General features: G+C 36.5%; 1 protein-coding gene across 3 annotated transcripts in view; it reads right to left on the minus strand.

Annotated features, from left to right (window-relative positions):
- LOC109073249 (kelch domain-containing protein 8B-like) overlaps positions 1-22,176 on the minus strand; it is a 90,788-nt gene that overhangs the window by 35,682 nt on the left and 32,930 nt on the right. For all 3 annotated transcript variants that reach the window (XR_006153303.1, XM_042712981.1, XM_042712980.1), the window contains one exon: positions 5,666-5,830. Coding sequence is in view for 2 of the 3 variants with exons in the window: in XM_042712981.1 (XP_042568915.1) it covers positions 5,666-5,830 (165 nt within the window). In the remaining variant the exon portion in view is untranslated. The remainder of the gene's footprint in view (positions 1-5,665; positions 5,831-22,176) is intronic.

A 22,176-nucleotide genomic window follows, 5' to 3' on the forward strand; every position in this document is an offset into this window, starting at 1 on the left:
CATGAAAATAATAATTATTGATGTAAAGATTCATATATGAGCACAATACATTTGAACTGTACTTACTACCTGTTAAAAAAGTCTGAATTCATGAGGTGAATTCTATCTTTTAAACTTGAACTTTAAGTTTACTTAATATTATGTGATTATGTGATTTTTTTTATTTTAGCTAAAACTTTGAGCTCCTGAAGACCCCTGTGCTGCAGTATAGAACTTTTGTTTAAAAATAAAGACTGGTCTGTCTGTACAGAGGTTTTTTTTTTAATGATTTTTCCCTATTTGTTTGAGTTAATTGACATGTCCGGTTCAATCAAGGGTGTGAGGTTGGGCAAAAAGACACTACCATTCAAAAGTTTGGGCAGAATTTTTTTTTTTCTGATGAATAGAAAGTTAAAAATAACAGCAATTAAACATTATTCTTGTAACATTAAAAAGTCTTTACTGTCACTTTAGATCAATTGAATGTGTCCTTGCTTAATAAAAGTATTAATTAAAAATGGTAGTGTACTTGTTTGCCCAAACAATGCAAGACTTGTTGGGAAACATTATCTTTGCAATTCCGTTTTGTAACAGAAAATTCACACTTCAACTTTTATCACATTATCATTACTTTCTGAAAGAGCAAGAGGAGGTAAACTGCAAAGTTTTGATGATTTCTATCTCCGATTAGGTCCACAGAGAACCTGTAACTGCACAACTGTCTAATTTGATAATGCTTACAGCTAAAAATAAGAGAAGTGTTTTCAGCTCCCTTCATTTTTACACATTTTATCACATTTAAATCAATTATTTGCACCAAAAAATGCAAGAAAGGCCCACTGAATCATGCTGTTCAGCAAATCAAATGGAATGTGCTGAGTCTTTAGATCAGATCATCGAGGGACAAGTGCATTTCACTCAGCTTCATGAAAACAACACCAGTGGAACACATCTTCAAAGCAGCCTTAAACTTTCTCTGAGAATGTTTTTTAGCTCACATTCGAATGGGGTCACGTTGCTCTCCTGCCTGCACCAGAGGTAACAATATTAGCATCCAGTAGGCATCTTATTTTGGGGAGACAGCTTGGTGCATCTGGGTGACGTATGATCGTGTCTGTGCTCATGATAGACCTCGCGGGGCTCATCCCAAAGTAAATCAAAACTAAATGAGCATTCCTTGATACAGGCTCATTCCTCATTCTTGGCCTTAATGTGATTTTACTGCAGCTCTATTTGTGGTCCAGCAGCCCGACAAATAACAGAATGAAGTTTCTTAATATTACTGCTATCACCCAGCAAATGATCTTCAATGGAAAACTTTTTTTAAGTGTCAAACTGTATCTCAAGCATGACAGAAAATACAAAGGCGAGTAGCCTTTTGAGCGCAAGTGAGGGAGAGAGAGAAAAAACATAGATAGAAAGAAAGAATGATGATGAAGACCGCAAGAAGGGATTTTAGCAAAAGCAAGGCTCTGAATGAAGTATTCCCTGTGATGTCAAATCAATGAGTTTAAAGTTGAACCATCAAGACAAAACTGTGTCATAGCGGAGGAGAAGAATCATGGGTCCAGAGGGAAAATATTCTTATTTCTCTGTATTTCACACACCACATCTCAATTTCTAAAAATTTCATATGTTATTATGCCATTTTGAATATTGCCTTTCATGCAGTGTGTAGCTGTATGTGAATGTAAACAATCTGCAAAGTTGTAAAGCCGAATCAACTAGGAAGAGCCTAACTGAGTTATCAGTAATTCAAATCCCACTTCGTGTACGAGGGGGGCGGTGCCGAGAGCTGTGGGAACGGAGCGAGGCCGGTGGAGTGATTGGGAGATGAGCGACACCTGCTCCACTCACCGGTCTCAAGTCTCACGGAGGAGATCGGGAGGATACAAAAGAGGAGCGACGACAGTGAAGGACGAGAGAGGACCAGGCCTGGGCTTTATTTTGTGGTTTGGTTTTTATTTGTGCGCGGCAGTCGCCCGTGAGGGGCTGTCGCGCTGTTTTGTATTTATTTTGTTTATTAAAGGTTTATTTGAATGTTCGCCGGTTCCCGCTAACTGAGTTATCAGTAATTCAAATCCCACTTCTGTGACGGAGAGCCTAACTGAGTTATCAGTAATTCAAATCCCACTTCTGTGACGGCTACACGTCACGGGGTAACACATTTGCATAATGCCCACCTATAGTCTACATTGGCTGGCTGCAAACAACTTGACCTCACCCACAAACACTGTAGTGTTTTGTTTCCGACATGAACTGCATGCAGTAGACCAATCACAACAGACTGGGCCATCTGACCAATCAGAGCAGAGTAGTCTCACGGAAAGGAGGGTTTTAGAGTACCTGAATCTTAGAACTGCTTCAGAGAAATAGTTTGAGAATCATTGGAAAATGAGGTGATATTAAATGCATGTTTTGAGAAAACAAAAATGTTTTTTGACCTTGCATGCATGTAAACCTATTGTAGGGGACTCCCAAAACATACATTTAAGCTTTTACGGGGTTGAAAAGCTGAATTTATCAAACTCCAGTAAAAATAATCTGTGCAGAAAGAAGAAAACAAAATTTACAGTTTAGAGTTAACTGGAAAAATCTGCATCACTAAACATAATTTCAATGAACAAACTCTTCACTTTAGTTTGTACTCTTTTACGCACATTAAAATGTTCTCCTTAATCTACATTCAAGCAATCTTAAACAGCAAATCAGAACATCTCTACTGAATTCACAGCACTTCTGTTCACATTCAGTTTGAGCTGTAAAATGAAACCAAACAAGACTTGGTAATAAGTTACTTGGTAACACAGAAGTTGTACTTGCTGTGAGGGAAAGTGAGTCCAGGTGTGTAACAGTAATGAGAGCACGTCTGCTTCAGCAGGCTGATCAATCATATGTTGGCATGGGAAGGTGATGTTGCCCATCACTCTTGCCATATCCAGCCTACACCTATACAAAAAAATCTACAGTATGTCCTCATTAGTGTGTGTGTATAGGGAGGCAGAGTTTTAATGACTTCTCAAAGAGTGAGAGGGCAGTTGATCTTTGTGTCTGACCTGAACAGAATGTCTCACAGTGCAGGGAGGTTAGAAAGAGGACAAATCTGGCAAAACAAGACCCCATACTGGCAACTCCACGTGCTCATCAAACCCATGGACACAAACACACTCTGATCAACTATAAAACTCACACATACACCCTCCAAATGCTCATCAAACTCAGACATTTACATGTACACATTTAGAAGAGGCTTTTATGCAAAGCAACTTACATCACATTGTATCAGTTCATGCATTCTCAGACACACACACACACAGACACACACAGACACACACAGACACACACACACACACACACACACACACACACACACACACACACACACACACACACACACACACACACACATTCAACTAGCTATTTAAGTGTGAAATGTTCTTAAATTATTAACTATTAACCTTAATCTTAAAAGAAAACTTTGGCATGTCTAGAATTAAAAAAAATCATTTAATTGGGGTCAATGACACAAGGTATTTTTTTGTTTTTGGATCTATTAATTATATAAATAACAATAATAATAAAACACCAAAAAAACTGCAATTTATACATACGATTAATTGAATGTACTTCTATGATAAAAATTATTTAAATCTCTGATTTAAATTTCATTTTGATATTTTTGGGGGAGCTAAAAAAATGATGCCAAATCACAGTCATGTGGTGTGACTAACATGCTGAAAACTAATCATGCCTGAGTGTCAGTGAGTCTCTTAAATTATCCAATAGTTTTACTTTTATATGAAAAGTTGTAAAATGTTACTTGGTGCAGAACTCCAACATTTTTTATTCTATTTATGAATTAATAATTCATGTTATTGTAATAGAAATACATTTTACCTTGAAAATAAAATGTAAAAACATTTTTTTAAATATTGCTTAAAATTTGCATATATACACAAGTTCTAAATCCTTACATGCAGACTTTTCTTGAAAATGGTATACAAGTTTTTGTACACTCTTATTTGTCATTGACCCATTTATCAATCCTTTTTACCTTTAAGAACATCCCCAAATACAGGCTCTCTCATATTTAGCTCTAACTTCGGGGGACATTATTTTGTCCCAATACTTTGTTTACTTATATAAAATATGCATAATTAAACATTTATACTCTCTCGCTCTCTCTCTCTCTCTCTCTCTCTCACTCACACTCACACACACACACACACAGACACACAAACACTAACACTAACAGACAAAGTAGCACATAGTCATGTATGGTCAATGTTTCTTTCACTCAGTCCAAAACAGGCCAGTGCTGGCAGTAACTTGCAGCCGAGGGCTGTGTCTCTTTTAAGGGACACACTTTATCATGGGACAGAGTGTATCATGGAAACTTGCAGTGTAGGCTTCCATTTAATGCTCTTTTGGGATTTCCAATACTGAAGTAAGAACTGAACAGCTCTGCTATAATCTGTCAGATCCCTGCAGCATATTGCAGTGCAGATTTCACTTCACACCACTGAGAAATGACTCCACTCCACGGTTCTTATCAGCCCTGGCACGGCATGAACAATTACCAGGTGTTGTTACCACATCTGCTGCTCCTGGAGAATATTGTGACACAGTCTGACACGGAAAATAAGTTACATTATAATTATTGGCTAGTCTAATACACCGTCTGCTAAGCACCTCTAGAGAGAAGACCCACATTTCCATTCCTTTAAAACAATAAATATTGTATTTTATGCATATGAAATGCATAAACACATTCTACTGTACCATAGTTTGGGGTCAGTAAGATTTTTTAAAAGAAAATAATACTTATATTCGACAAGGACACATTAAATTAATCAAAAGTGACAGTAAAACATTTACATTTACAATTTTTTTTTTTTACATTTAATCAGTTCAAGTAAATGCAGTTCTTTTGAACTTTCCTTTCATAAAAGATTCCTGAAAAAAAAATGTTTTTGCATGGTTTTCGCAAAATAAATTAAGCAGCAAAAAAAAAGAAATTATAATTTTTTTTGTTGTAGAAAATCAGTATATTAGAATAATTTCTGAAGGATCATGTGACACTGAAGACTGGAGTAATGATTTTGAAAATTCAGATTTTCATCACAGGAATAAATTTCATTTTAAAATATATTCAAATAGAAACAATAGAATTTTTCATTTGTAAAAATATTTCACATATTTTTTGGTTAAATAAATGTAGCCTTGGTGAGCATATGAGACTTCTTTCAAACACATTAAAAGTCTTATCACCCCAACGTTTTGAAGATTGTATATACAATATCTGCATGATTATTTTAGGAAAAAATTGTTTGTCTAAATTATCCAATTAGTCAGATTATTTGCTCTAACAAAATTTTGTCATAATTGAATTACCATAATATCGCTAGAATACTATATTATTTTTTCCTGTTGATGAAAATGCTAAAGTTCAAGTTCAGTGGCTGTCAAAATTAGATTTTTTGCCATTTTAAAAAACTGTGTGTTAGGTTGAGATTTGAATTGCAGATCCCCTTTCACACTAAACAAAAGTTTTACCATTACACTCCCCTGTCTGTCTGCCCTTTTTTATTATTTGGTCATGGCTTATTATTCCCAGGGAACCAAGAGTGTGTATCTGATAAACAACCGAATTATTCAGATTTATGAGAAATTTATGAGGGCTTACCCAGAACATAGATTTTGTTACCACGCAGGAAGGAGAAGGCTCCGTAGCGTGGGGTAGGCATGGTGGTGAGGGGCAGCCACTGGTCCTTTGTCGGCTCATACAGCCTCACTGAGGCCTGAGGGGTCGTGTCGGCTCCCATCCCGCCCAGTGCATATACCTTGCCATCTGAGAGGAAGAGAGAAAAAGAGAGATTCTGAAATTTGAACTCTGTTTCCAAGTCTCCCGCATCCCTTATTAAACTAATTAATAACAAACAAATCAGGAAATGGCAGAGCAGTGGCAGTGAGTCACTAGTCTGAATTAGGAATGTTCTCTCGGTGATGGAGTGGAGAATCACTAGAGACATTTTTTTTCCAGAGCTCCAGCTATTTTAAGGTTTACTAAAATTCCACCTCTAAACCTCACTCTCCACATTTGTTCTCTTCCCCTAAGGGGACTGAATATTAAAAATGAATGTGTTCCCATAACTGACCCAAACTTTTAAACTTCCCCACAAATTCTCTATTATAGCTGTACTTGAAATATATACAGTATTATACTTTTTTGTCATTTGCTAAAACCCATTTACTCAAAGCTTCCTGGTAAAAAATTCACATGCTTGTTCAGACTGGGGTGCATTTTTCCATACAACGATGTAACTCACTGATTAACCACCACAGTACGATGCATTGTTGTGGAAACTAATTAGCCAGTCACGACTGTTTCCCGAACATGGTCGCATCTCCGTCGTTTGAACCACATTAGTTCAACAGTTTAGGACTGCTGTTAATGACATCACATGCATGTGACGGAGTAATAACTTCTGCTAATTAATTTATTCAAGATCTTTGAGATGCTGCTATTAAACATGGCACCTGATGACTAACTTACTATGTTTTGTTCCCTGTCATTTTGCTTTATTTGATGTTTGATTCATCCCGGGTTTCCTCTTATGTCATTAAGTCCATATGTCTTACTAAAAAGAAACTATACTTCTAACCACAAGTCTAGAGCTGTAGTGAAAACTGAAATTTTACAAACCTTACACAAATACCCAACATCATCATATAAAGCCTAGTTTACATTTTAGAAAAGAATGACAGTGACTTCATTCAATACTCTTCCTCTAATGTGAGAGCTTTCTGTACTGTTTGCATCTAAAGCCAAGAACTCTAGCTATTTTTGCCCCATTCTGGGTGCTGTGTGAAGTAGTTTGCATACTAATGTTCACATAATGAGAATCGTGTGTTAACTGAGGTTGTGATGACATTGTGATGGTTTCTGAATGCTAGTCCTTCAAACATTATATAGGTTTGAAAAAAAATACTCTTTTTTTGGTAAAATTTCAAAAAAAGTTGTAAAAAACAGAGACAAAAAAAATAAAGAAAAATACAATAAACAATATTACACAGTTCCAAAATAGAGAGAGAGAGAGAGTAAAGCAGAATCCTAAAAATTATATTCTACAATATTTCATAAATAATTTTGGCAAATACAATGGATTCTGGTGTGAGAACATATCAGAAAAACTATAACTAGTTTGTCCAATTTGTAGAATACATGTGTCTATAATAAAGCAGAAGGAATTATATTATACCCAATGCTTAACTCTAATCTAAGAATGACCTTCATAAAGTTTTCAAGCGAAAAATTAAGAATGCTGCACAGCAGTGAAATTACAATATGAATGTGGAGAAATGCAGCATCAGCAAAGAGAACAGCCCTGCTGTAGCACAGCCAACTGTTAATGGAGTTGTATGTTTAAAGGTGAAAGAGAAAAGCATCCAGATATGGATGCTAGTCATAATTTAACTGAACTGTCAATGGCACAAACAGCATGTGAGAAAGAGCATGGGAGTACTGATTGATGTGTGCCCACAGGTTATTACGGCACTGAAACACCCAAATCAAGACATCAGGATCATCCCAGGAGGAAACATCATTAATGATCACCATATGGAGCATTTAAGAGTGTGAGAGAGGATGTATGTTAGTTAAAGACAGTCTCTGTATGTCTGTATTTCTCTCTTGGCATGACTGCAGCAGCTGCTGACTCAGATATCTGCAGTACTCCGGGACAGCAAACTGTAACTATACAGTAGTTAACTGCAGAACCAATGGGACAGATAGACACAGATACCAGGGAATAAACTAGGTGGCAGCAGAGAGCATATGCAGTCCCGGTCATCTCCTCCAAAATAAATAAATAAAACAAATGAAACAAAAAAAAACATCTACAGTAATACCAATATACAATATATTTTCCTTGTAGTCATAATATAGCAATTCAGAATGGATGTTAATGAAGAAAGATGTTTTGTGGTGTCCATGATGTAGTTACACCATTTACCAAACTAGACCTTTTGAAGAAGCTCCTATTTAAGTGTTTTGGAAATCATAACCATGATGTGATATGCATTCAAGTAATTTCTGACAAAATCCTTAATTATTTCTCTCTTTTTCCCTAGCTGATAATGACAAAGCCATTTTAGCGCTACTGTATGAAAAATGAAGAGCAATGAATGTGCATTAGGTGTGTAATTGGCTGTCAGTGAAAATGATGGGGAAAGTAGCTTGGTCATACAACACTGTCTCCTCATAAACAGGCTAAATGAATAGAATTTTCTAACTAAGCTTTATCACTATTCCTCATCAACAGTACAGAAAATGCATGCAAATTAAATTGACCAAAACTAAAATAACCAACAATTAAAAAAAACATGATTCAACACCAATTCTCTAACACACCAATTCCACTAATAACTAAAAATAAAAACAACTAAAAATAAAACTATTAAAAATTGTTTTTGGATAAGTAAAATAAAGCTGAACTCAGTTAAAATAGTACATGAAAAACTGAAATGAGATTAAGTTGAAGTACTAAAAGTACTAAAATTACTAAAGCTATATCTAAAATAAGACTAAATGGAACCTATATAGAATTATTTAAAAACAATTTAAAACTACACAACTAAACACTATTAAAAATGACAAAAGAACATAAAATTACTAAAACTTAAACTGAAATGACAGGAAAAAAATTCAAATTTAAAAATAAAAGTCAAAAAAGAAAATCCTGACTTTTCCCCATTATGGTGTGATCCATATGTGTAAATACGTATATGATTATTTCGACATGATTTAAATGCAGCTTGTTTTTTTTTTTTTGCGCTGCTAAAGAGAATGATGGTACAGTAAATGCAGTTTATTATGTACGCTCAGTCCTCATTAACTGTCTAAATAAGAAGTATTTTCTTAATTAGAAAGAATTTGTTTAGCAATTAGATACTGTAAAATACATTGTTTTTAGTGTTTTGCTCAGAGATTGTTGCAGTGATGATCGGGGCGGAAAGCAATGTTCTTTCCAGCACTCCGAAGCATACTCTACTTCTCTATTTATTTTCTGTGGCTTGCTACTGTACAGTATCTGTGAATAAACAATGACAGAAGTTTCATTTTTGGGGTGAACGGTCAATTTAAATTCCTCTGTGACCATGAAAGGAGAAAGTATTTTAGCTTTGAAAAATTACACACCTATTACATCACCTTTAACACTCCAGAAAGAGAGGAGACAGTGAGAAAGCAACAGTGAAAGTAAGAGGTTTTTCAAGGCTTGTGTATAAATGACAGCAAAAAACAACACTCAAAGATCATGACCACCATCTTCACTTTCTTCCTTTTCACTGCATTCACTCTGATGACCACGAATGATTTCTTCAGTTTGATTTGATATGGCCTGACATGTTCAAGGCTGTGTAAAGCATGAAAGAGCAGGACAGAAATATCTGAACAGTGCAGAAGGATCTAATGGCTTTAGAATCTAATGTACTGAGAGCTTTCCTTCAAAGGGACATTTCATGGCTGTTTTTTTAATAAAGATTTGCCATTTATTAAGCAATTCCACAGACAATAAAAAAACACTTTGTTCTATCCAACCACTATAACATGATAAAACAACAAAAGCTCTTCCTTGTAAAGAGGTTTTGTCATAAACATCCACTGCAGGGATAAGCAACAACCAGCAGGACATTCTAGTGAATGCTTATCTTCTATGTAATGCAAGCTCCGTCCATTGTGAAATCTGATTGGTCCAAAATCTCACTTACATCAATGTCAATAAAAATCAAATATCTTCCATTCGCCTTTACATGAGACAGCTTGCAGTTTCAGTTCAGTGCGGAAAGATCAATTGCTTGTTGTTAAAAAGACCTCATCATGCCTGGTTTGGACACGGTGTCAGTTGTCATGCAACAGATGGAATCCAAATGTCTGTGTTCACCCATTAATGAATTTCAACCACTAGTTAAGCAACCTGTCTCATAGAATACATACTGCACTGTACATTTTCCTTGCTTCTGAGAAAAAAAACTATAACTTTTTGTATTTTAACTACTTTTGAAACTACTTTAGTCTTTGGAAAACATTCTGTCCTTTTTAATAGCTCCTCTTTTCCCTGAGGACTGAGGACAGCAACAGCGCTTATTCTTTTAATGTATCTGACATCTTTATAATATCTTGCTCATGCTGAAAAAAAAGACTGAATGCTTGAATACAATTTATGCTGCAATTGATTTATCATACAGAGTGACATGCAAAATACTTTCTTAGCATAAGATTTAATGTCACGCTGTGTTTCACGCTGTTAGGTCAATCTGAGGCCAAACTGAACTCCGCCAGCTTCACTGTAACAGTCGCTCATTCTGCATGTGAAAATATTTAACCACATTAGACCATACACTCTTAAAACAAAGGCTTTCACAGTTATGCCATAAAAGAACCATTTTGGGTTCCTGTAAGTACTTTTTTTTAAACATTTTTTTCTTGGAGTGAAGAACATTTGAATAATCTAAAAGATTCATCATTTTTTTCCATTATAAAAGAACCTTTTGTGGAAAGCTTCACCCTTAAAAATTAAGTTCCATGAAAAACCTTTAACATCCATGGAACCTTTCCATTCCACTAAAGGTTTCTGATATTGAAAAAGCCTTTTTTGATTATTAAAACATTCTTCACACTAAGAAAAAATTGTTATTTTAAGAACTGTTCACTGGAAGGTGGATCTTATATGGCATCACCACATAAATCCCTTTGGAACCTTTATTTTTAAGAGCTATTGGTTCTTCAAAGGTTCTATGGATGTTAAAGCATTCTGAAATCACATTCAAAATTAAATTCAAGGTTAATGCTGGAAATGTTTAAACATGGACAACACTGGACACTGGACCCTAAAAAAGCACATCTTGTAGACCACCCAAATAGACCACATTGTAGACCACATTCAGTGGTATGGACAGAACAGCACATGCTGGCTGTTCCACACATAATTGTCATAAGAGGATTATGGGAATGGTAGTCTGGGAACACCGTGCTTTGCAATCAAAAGTATATAGTGAGTGAATCACCTTTACCCAAGCCTCCATCTACAAGCTGTTTTCTCCAATCAATCTAAACTCAACCCACCCACCTCGAATCCATCTATTTCTCCCCTCTGCAACCTCGCTGAGTTCGTCACCCCCTGCAGACTGCACTGCCCAATCACACACAGTCACTTCTAATTAGAGCTCTCTGTTCTGATCTCTGTTCGTCACCCTGGGAGACCCCATAGCAACCAAACACGTACTCTGAGACAATTAGGAAGTAGTGGTCTGACAAGAAAAAGCATCTATTGAACACAAAAACACACATGCATGAGCTTGCATCAAACCAGAGCATCCAATGGGACAAACAAATCATGTATCAAGTCACACAGCAACTATAATTTGGGAAAGAGATGCACAAATGTTTTTGTCCGCTCCTGTACACACACATAGCTGTTTTGAACCCTCCGTTATGACAGAAAGACCCTTATTAAACAGACAACCTGCTGCTGGTCTTTCTCCTCTAGTTTCAAGACTGCAAGCAGGAAACATGGTCTTCATCTCATCACATCTCTTTCTGGCTGAAGAAACCGGGTAAACTTTATTTACCCAAAAATAGAAGCCTTGCCTAAAGCCAAAGCAAATGATCATTCCTGCGGTTCATCCTCAGCCTTGTGATCACAGCATCCTTCCAAGTATTCCATACAGCATGACACTGAAACCAGAACAGGGAGACATCAAGCTAGAGGAGTGACAGCGAGAGACTTGTTGACTAGTTGTCCCTGAGGAGGTAACTAGCACAGACATGTGTGATTTTAGTCCCGTCTGAATCGAACAAGTCTATGTTTTTTTCTTTGGTAAAAATATTTTGGTAAAAATAACAGATCAAATTATCTACTGCATTTTGGCGAACATGGAGGTCCTCAGAGAAATCTGAGGATGGGGATTCTTCTATATGAATGTTTATGATTGTAGTATATATTTGTCACAACAACTCTCCTCATTTATTTTGACCTTCAACATAACCAAAGCAACTTTTTAATGGACAGACTACTGCACTTTGTTTTAAATTGAGAAAGGATACATTAAACTGATCAAAAGTAATTTCTATTTCAAATAAATTGGTTTCTTTTGATCTTTTAATCAAAGAATCCTGGGGAAAAATGCACCATGTTTTCCAAAAAAAAAAAAAGTTTTTTGAGCAGCAAGTAGTTTTGCCATCGCAGATTATGGTTAAAGCAATACTTTTTTTTTAGATTCAACAATTTTTATAATATTACACTGAAAATGTTTCATTCATCCAATTAAAAAAATGTAGTGTAATGATTCACATCTATATTTTTTAACTTGAGCCAATGAAAAATAAATAACTTGCTCTTAGGGCAATCAAGTTAAAAAATACAGATGTGAATCATTACCTTACATTTTTTTAATTGCATGAATGAAACATTTTTTTCAATGGTTTCATTCTGCTTTCTGAAGACTGGTCACATTTCATTTATTATATTTATCATTATTATTTTATTCTACTGATAGCACTAGTTTTTAACAGGAAAAACTATGTAATTTTGGTAAAAACATGTTGTCTTTGTAACACCATGTTTAAAATTAGTTAAAGGCTCACTAAGCGAATTTTGTCAAACGATGTTGATATTAAAAAAACACCAAACAAACACGCCCATACCCCAACAGGACCTCGCCCCTATTTTGTTAACTCCACCCCACACATACATACGCAACCCTGCCCGCCAGCAGAGGGTAAGATGTCATCAATAAGTGAAAGCGATGTGTGTTACTATGGTAATGTAAAAATCAACGTAACTCACTTATCAGAAAAAAACAAAGCAACATTGGTGTGCGATTCCGGGCCTTGAGTTTCTCCACCGCTGGAAAGCTGCTCCAAAATGTATGCGGTTCCTACCTCTTGCCTGATCGTAACTATTCTTTTTAATGTTTTGTTCCTTCTAAATTTTCCTCTTTTTATATATCTGCCACTTCTCACTATGTATAGTCCATCTGCTAATATCTGTGCACTCACTGAGCGCTCTCTTCTCCCTATCAACACTAGACACGCCCCTTACTGCTGATTGGCTGCAAGTGTGTTTTGGGACTCGGTTCGACACTGTGGTCAAAAGCGTTTTTCAAATATTGCTTAGTGCACCTTTAATTAAACTCTTTATACATTTAGGAAGTGGGTACTTCGCAAGAGGATCCATACATTTGCCGGTCCTTGGCATCTAAAAGTAAAAAAATAAAAAAATCCCTGGTTTACAAAACTACTCCAGTCCTTATAATGTTAAAATGTCATTTTAAAAAAATCAATCCTGTCTGAATGGTTCTTTAGATAGAAATTTGATCTATCTTGACCAGGAACTGAAAGAAAATCACAGTCAAAAAGCCAAAACTGATCAATCTCCAAAAGCAGCAATGCATATCCGGTGTGATAGCAGAGTTAAATGACTGATATTTACAGAGAGTTTCGGGGGCAGTGTGGCAGGAGATGGGCGTAGTCTTTAATAAGTGAGCTGGAAGACTCCAGTCACCCCAACAGGAGCCCTGTCTGCTGATATCATGGGCATCATCTCCCATCATGCCATTTAAAGGCCACTTATCTCGGTTCTTCACAAAAGCATAATCAATATTCAAAATCACTAGAGGCTCTCAGAATATGGAACTGATAACAACAGGATGTATTTTATACAGAGTCTGAAAGGAGGAGGAGAGAAAATGTCAATAATTCACTGAAGGATGAAATTTTAGGAAGCCTGCACAGCTTTAAAGGGAAAGAGAGCATACAAACCAGGAAAAGGTGTTTGTACCTATAAATGACACAGCCTGTTATTCAGCTCTGTTTGTGCACCTTCTCGCCCCTCCATCAACAGTACTCTTGAAAGAAAGAGGTGGTAATAGCTTACACACACTGGAAAACATTGTTTCCATCAGGCACCATAGATGGGTGACTCACTGAAAGACAAATAGCCCTTTTTGATATGCAGGGAACAGAAAGGACCTTTTCAATAGCAAATTCTTTGGACAGAGGCCCTCTATTATCCCATAATATACAAACTATTTAAAAGAAGGAAACTTCCTCTAGTGTTGATCTGCAGCACACAGGAAATAGGAGAAACAGGGCTGAATTACAGAGGTGACTCTGCTGTTTTTCACAATACGTCTCCTAATAGAAGGCAAGTCTGCTGCTGTGAACACCACCATTTAAGGACACCAGGAGGCCTGAACTTCATCTCACATTTGCTCCGCCAACTTCACAAGGTTTGTCCTTTTTTTCCTCCTCATTTGGTCTTAGGTTTCTGTTTCAGCTATGTTTGTCTCTGTCAATCTTTTTATTTTGTCTAAACACTAAATCATCAGTGCTCTTTTAGAGACTGTCTTTAGTATTCATAGCACAATCTAAAACATACAGCAAAACAAGTTCATAATGACAGATTTCTCCTTCTCTCTTTTCTCTAATGATCTTTTCCTAAAAAGACCAACAAAAAAAACAATCCACTAAATAACAATTACCCTAACTCACAACAAACACAAACACACACAAAAAAAAACACACACACACACACACACACACACGCACAAAGACTGTGCCCACAATGCAAAAGAATAATCAAATGATAACAAGCTACCATTAGACACAACAGGTTGTTCAAATCAACATTACATTGTAAGTGATGAGACATTTTTCTGAAGAGGACAAAAAAAAAGGACTATTAATAAGCAACATTCCTTTCTATCACTGCAGTGACAGACAGAGATGAATAAATGCCTCTAAGGTGACCTTACTTAAAAAAAAAATAATGAAATAATTAAAAATCTCCAACTTTGCTGTAAAGTTAATGTCTATTAACATTAAGTAACTACACAAAAATAATTATTGGCCAATAAACATTTAAATATTTAATTTCAACATCAGTGCATTTCTACCTCAAGTCTTAGGGCTATTGTCCAAAATCTCTAAAGACTTTCAAGTAATTTGATTTTTTTTTTTATTATTTTGTGTTCCAACAATAATAAATCATAATAACAATAATAATAATTGTCATCTATAATTAGTAGATCTTCAGGAAATCTTTTAATTCATAAATCCTCTCACATCTCTAACTACACAGGCTTATCAAATCACTTCAGACGAACAGTGAACGTTCATCCAGAAGCCTTGAACAAGTGGACACACAAATCCATTTGCTGAGAGCTAAAGACCATGTGTGTCAGTGAAAATATTCACTGATGATTAATTCCTCATTAGAGAGTGTTGTTTACATGCAGACCTGAAACTCTTAACATGATTTCCTCTCATATACAGCAGCACTAGACCATGACATGCCTCTCACATCATACTGGTAGAACTAAACACAAGCTGTGCCGTGAACACCGAGGTGATGAGTCTGAGATCCTCAGTAAGACATAACACACACATACAGTACACACACAATATGGTTTGCAGCATTTGTCAAGCACTAAGCAGAGACATTAACCTGAGGTGACAGACTGATGATAAACAACAGCAGCTAGAGGCTGAGTGCGTGAAAACAAACCCATAAACGTTTGCACACACACACACAGGCACCCCAAAGAACACACACCTGAGTGATTACGCAAACACAAATCAGGAACATTTACAAAGTAAAGCAAGAACTGTGTGTGTCAGACCGAGATGGAGAGTGAAGCTCCTTGCTGTCTAAAGTCTATATAGGCAGCACACTAACTGCCATGAAAAGACACTTACTGTTGCACCACGAAAAAAGTGCTGCATTAGTTTGACATTAGCATGTTGGTAAACTAATGGCATGACACAAGCTTCAGCATCAGTGAATAACAACTTAAATTTCAGTCTGTTCATCACACAACTCTATTATATGGCTTCAGAATTTTTGATATATAGAAAATTAGTTATATTTATAGTGCTTTTGCATGCTCTTTAAAGACTGAAAGCTTCGGGCTCCATTGTAACTGAATGGAAAAATGTGACCTGCACATACTTCAAAATTCCTCCTTTTGTGTACCACTGGAAACAGAAAGTGATACAGGTCTGTCCCTTGCTTCAAGCTGCCTACCTTTAGGAACAACCTTCTTACAATGCCTTAAAATGCTTCCTCCGTTGGCACTTAGCAAGTTTTGGAACAGAGCGAAAGAGAGAGTGAAAGAGCAAGAGAGAGAGAGAGACTGAAAAGAGGTCTGTGTTTTTTCCTGGCTTTTGCAGGCGATCGTGAGCTGGAAGAAGGTGCTTGTACTGATGGGAGTCGTGACATGTCTGATTAATCACAGTGAGAGATGCGGCTAGACCTCACCAGCACACGCACACACACCACGCCGCATCACAAACATCCATCAAAAACAGCCCCACCATCTTTCACATACAGCCATTCCTCTTCTCTAGAAACAAACAGAGAGACAAACAGGAAGTTACAGGACAATCAAATCACCGGTGTTATGAAAGGGCACAAAACACAAGTGGAATACAAAACACACAATCAGCCGAGGCATCTCTACTGCTGACGTCTCACACTCAGCACAGGACGTCTGGATTCACTCTTCTGGAGCATCAGTTGCATGAGCTGACTTCTGAATATATTTTATTCAGAATATTAATAAGTCTGAAGAAATATGTCTCTTTATGCTCTCCAAGGCTGCATTTGTATATTTGAACAAAGATAAAGTAAAAACATTAATATTGTAAAATATTATTACAATAGAAAAATATAACAATAAAAATCATTAATTAGTAACTTGACTTTAAACTGAATAACTTTTTGACTGATAGCACATACACAGATAGACAGAGATTTCCCTCACATAAATGTCCTGCACACTCTCTCTACACACACACACGTTCTGCTGAAATGGACTTTAAACTGAATAACTTTCCCACAGGGCTGAGTGGGTGAGAGGCTCTTCAGGGAAGTGGGTTAATCGTCAGTTTGATTACATCATTAAGAGATGTTTTCCAGTGGCATACAGGAGAGGGTGTTGAGCTAGTCGAGCAGAAACAGACAGATGGCTTCAAGTCTCATGGCACAAGTGCCAATGTTATTACCTCAAATACACTCAAAGTGAGAAATATGAGGAGAATTCAACATTTCGTAATGATTGATGGGAATTGTAATGCATTTCTAAAATTTCTTAATGCAAGAAATAAATTTCAGGCCAGTAAACTCGATACATGATGCTGATTAGAGTAACTGCTTGATTGCTACTGTAACCTGTAACAGTGGAGCTTTCACTGGGAGCTCAAGAGGGAATTCATGCCATTTTAACTGAAAGGGATATCTATTACACTCTAGAACCTGCCACAAGCATTTTTCTCTGACGAGAACCTTCATTTTATGTTGAAATATTCCTATTTTAATTAGAAAAAAAATTTAAATAAACTTTTTTTTTCAAAGGTAAAAATTATTCTACCCTTAATTTTAATGTGTAAATTACTTACTGCACCTTTTAAAAAATTAAACAACTTTCAAAAAAAACTTTTCAAAACTTAGGAATGCAACATACATTGCTCCTATTGGTTATAGGCTGATATGAGAATTTCTTATGTTGATGCTGATATTAGAGAATTCATCCAGCTCTTCATCTGAACTATTGTTTATTGTTTTATGCTTATTTTCTCTCGTTTTTTAATATTAAGATGTTCTTTTCTATGTCATCTAATGCTCACTTAAAATTAGTCTTTAAAAACAATAATAGTTAAACAACACCGTTAAAAGTTGTATGAGTTTCTTTCTTCTATTGGACACAAAAGAAGATATTTTAAAGAATGCAAAAAGCAAATAGCCAATGTTAACTGTTTGGTTACCAATATTTTTCTAAATATCTTCTTTAATGTTCAACAGAATCTGAACACAGCTCAGCTTGGAACTACTTGCGGGTGAGTAATTCCTGACAGAATTTTCATTTTTGGGTGAACTATCAACCTTAAATGTGATCCTCATCAAATCTCAAAATGAATATCCACTATTAAAGTTTGCATTATAATGCTGTGATGCCTAATTCACTTTAAGCATTTCAAATGATTAATGTTTAGAGTTTTATTTTTTAGTTATTTTGTCAAAATAGTATAGATTTTTAATATCATCCATCATTGGTTGGCTCGGTCAGGCCGCAAGCTTCCCTTCTGCAATGTAGTATCGAGGGAGCACGTTGCAGGACATGCTGGGCCACTGCTGCTGCAGTCTGGACGCATCTAATCTCATCCGCTAATTAAAACCCTTGGCTTATAGACACTGGCCAATCAGAGCGCTAAATACGGGCCACTGGGATGAATGGTACCTTAGAACAACACTATACTGAAGTTTGGCATTTAGTATGAGGATGAGGAGAACAGCAGCAAAGGCTGACTCATGTACTCTGGCAGAATGCGTCAGCATTGTAGAGATGAAAGCCCAAACAATCCCCCTTGATCTACCCGACACTGCATTAAAGCAAAAGACCGAAAGTTAAGCCATTAAATGGATTGTCAAATTCATCTCTCATTTGGAACAGCAGAGAAAATCCTGTCGGATATCTCTGAAGACAAGGCCTGATGGGAGAGAGAAACTGGAAAACAGCAGGGAATTAATCTGGTGCTTTTGGGTAACTTCATAAATAACTAAAATAAAGTGGAAATAAATAATTAAACCAAAAGCTCACACATGCGGCGACTCACCCTGTATGAGTGACCAGCAGCATATATTACAATAAACGTGCACCACTGTGCTGTGACCAAAGCTTTAATCGCACTGACAAAGGGACAGAGGGAAAGTAGCCTTGCTCAGGCAAGCTGTCTCAGTGGGGCTGATGCCTAACAGTGCTTAAAGAGTCTGTCTGGTTAGGCTTGGCCTGAACCCATCACAATTAATACTGCTAAGCACAAAAAAATCAATCAGCAAAAAATTTGGCACATGTGGGTGTACAGAATGCCTGGCCAGATCTCAAGTGACTTGCAGCCTGAGAGCCGCAGTATCAGAATCACAACACTGGAACCAACATGTCTTTCACACCATTGGATGTTGTAGGGCAATTTCACAATAATCAGATCTCGTCTACAGTCTTAAAGGGACAGTGCACCCAAAATGAAAATGTCATCTGTCATCTTTTAGTCACCCTAATGTCACTCGTCATTACTCCCAGACAATTTTGTGTTTTGGCCACTCATATTTATAGTGTTTTGGCCAAGAACAAATCAATGGATGTTAACGAAGGAACAAATCATGTTTTTTACTTTCAGGCAATGACTCATTTTTCATTCACTGACATCTCTTCCTTATGAAGTGCATGACTGTACTAAACAAGCAAAGCATTTTGTTTGTGAATGAGGATCTGCTGACAAACAGTGACTGAACGAAATTCACTTTGGCATGTGAGCCGTCTTGTTTAACAAAGAAAGAAAATGGGATCAAGAATATTCACAATTTATCTCACATTTTGTGAAAAATGTTTGATACCAAGGAAGTGGCGATAAAGCGCACAAACGCCATTGGCTCTTATTTGTCATGTGATGCGTCATTCTGCTAAATACTTAATCTGTGATCCATTTAAGACAGAGAACATGAGGGTGAGTAAATTATGATCAATTTTCCATTTTAGGCTGAGCTAATTCTTTTACAGGTTATTTTTTGCATGTCACACTAATAACAAAGCTTCTGATGATGATTACAACCCTCATTTTAGCAGGGTGGATTTTAGTATATTTTGAACACAGATCAGAGAGACACATCATTTCATTTCTCCTTATGGTGCCCTCAGCCCTACCCCCATGTCCCCCTGGTGACTATTTAGTGTTTGTGAAGCGCTGAGCACCAATTACAGGCTTTTCTAAATATAGGAACCTTGCAGAGGAGACATAAGGGCCCCTCCTACCACAACCACAGCTGTTTCTATGTGTGTGTGTTTGTGTGTGGACATGTGAGTAACTTTGTGTGGGGGATTGTTCATGTGCTGTCCATATCACATTAGCTCACGTTACTTCATAAGTAGCTAAATATCATATTTAATGCTCTACTCAATATGCATAGTGTGTGAAGGCTGAATGTGTTTATCTGTGAGTAGTATGGCACTCTGAGGGAAAGATTCACCACCCACTCAGCATCACAATCAGTGAGAGAAGGGAAATAAGTACATGAAATACACATTAGAGTTTAACTATAGCACAACAGAGCTGCAATGCAGTGAGATAATAGCAAAAATATCAATTTGAAGAAATCCCAGATAACTATGTGTGAGGCAGCACTCATTTTCACTGTTCACTCAGTGGTCTGTGATGATTCCAGTTAACACTTATTACCAAGCACCAAGGTATTTTATATATTTATATTTAAAAAAATATCTTATAAAAGTAGTCTCTTTTTGACTATGGGAGTGTGGGCACACACTCACATACACCTATAAACATAAATGAGAAAAATCAAAAGAAGCTCATCCTCATGTGCACAAAGGAGAGGAAAATACCTTATTAAAGAAATGCTGTTATAAGACCCAGGGCACCACTTCTCACTTACCTGTGGGAATCATATGGAGTAGCAAGTTATGGAGTATAAGGGGTGGAAGAGGTTAAATGAGCACTGTATGTGTGTGTGTGTGTGTGAGCGAGAGAGAGGTAATGAAAGGATAAGCAGTCAGTGACGCTCCAATGAAAGCTGCTGTCATGCTGAGTGCTGCAATATGATGTCTGGAAACAAAGCAATCTAAAATTGGAATAGAGTGGAATCTGATTGGATCTGTTTCTCATACAAAAAGACAACATCTGAGTGACAGCAATAAATCCCACCTTCTGTTCAACATCTGCATGTTCATGTCAATGTCTTCTGCTAAATTCTGTCTAGCTTGCAATGCTGTTATAAAAAGCTTCTGTCATACAGTCTAAGCATAAATTTGTATTCAACGAGTTCACAAAAGAACAGTTCACAAAAAAAAAAAAACATATATTAAAGGGATTGTTCACCCAAAAATGAAAATAATTTACTTACCCTCATGTCGTTCCAAACCTGTATGAATTTATTTCTTCTGCTGAACACAAAAGAAGATACTTTTAAGAATGCTGGTAACCAAACAGTTGACAGTAGCCATTGATTTCCATTGTTTTCCAGCAATCTTCAAAATATCTTCTGTTATGTAAATTATGTAAATGATGACAGGATTTACATTTTTGGGTAAACTATAACTTTAAAAATAAGGAAACTTCAAGTCCGTTCCCAATCTGTATGACTTTCCTTCTTCTGTGGAACATAAAAAATGTTTAGCTGAATTTAATGCAGCTCTTTTCAATACAGATGGTCTGTCGAGCTACAAAACTAGCAAAAAAGGCATGTTCACATCCATCTGAATATGAGACATCACATCAAGTTAATGTTACAAAAGATTTATATTTCAAATAAATGTTGTTCTTTTTAAATTTCTATTCATCAAAGAATCCTGAAAAAAAATAATTGTATCACAGTTTCCAAAAAAAAAAATATTAAGTAGCACAGCTACTTTCAACACTGATAGTATAATAAGAAATCTTTCCTGAAGAGCAAATAAGCATATTAGAATGATTTCTAAAGGATCATGTGACACTGAAAACTAGAGTAATGGTTAAGTTACATTTTAAAATATATTTAAACATTTTAAAATATATTTAAAAAGAAAAAACAAAATTACTGTATTTTTGAGCAAATAAATGCAGCCTTGATGAGCATAAAAGACTTCTTTCAAAACTTTTCAAAGGTAGTGTTTTGTCACAATCACCAGCTGGAGAACCCTTGATGGCCACCAGAGGGCACTCCATCCCAGACTTATGCCACTCCATCAAGGACTTCATTCCCCATAATCCTCTGCCTGGTCTCATCAGCAGTCATTGTTTGCACCTGTGTCACATCAGCATTGTTAGCTCACCCTATATTAGCTCAGTTCCCGCTGTCATTCATTGCTAAGTCTTGTATGTGTCTACACTGCATTTCTAAGCCTCGTTTCCTGGCTCATCTGTGTCTTGGTTCCTGGTTTGTTTCCCCGCTTGTCTTTGGATCACCCTTTGCTTGTGTTTTTGCCTGTTGTTATTGTTTGGAGTGATTGCCGTGTTATGACCTTTGCCTGTTTTAGGACTGATTGTGGATTACCCCTTTAATAAATCAGCATCTGGATCCTCAACCTTTGTGTACCTGTGCAGTTCATGACTTCTAATAATACTGACTGCAGTGATGCATTAAATGA

The sequence above is a fragment of the Cyprinus carpio genome, chromosome A23 (assembly GCF_018340385.1).
Source record: "Cyprinus carpio isolate SPL01 chromosome A23, ASM1834038v1, whole genome shotgun sequence".
NCBI classification, from domain to species: domain Eukaryota; kingdom Metazoa; phylum Chordata; class Actinopteri; order Cypriniformes; family Cyprinidae; genus Cyprinus; species Cyprinus carpio.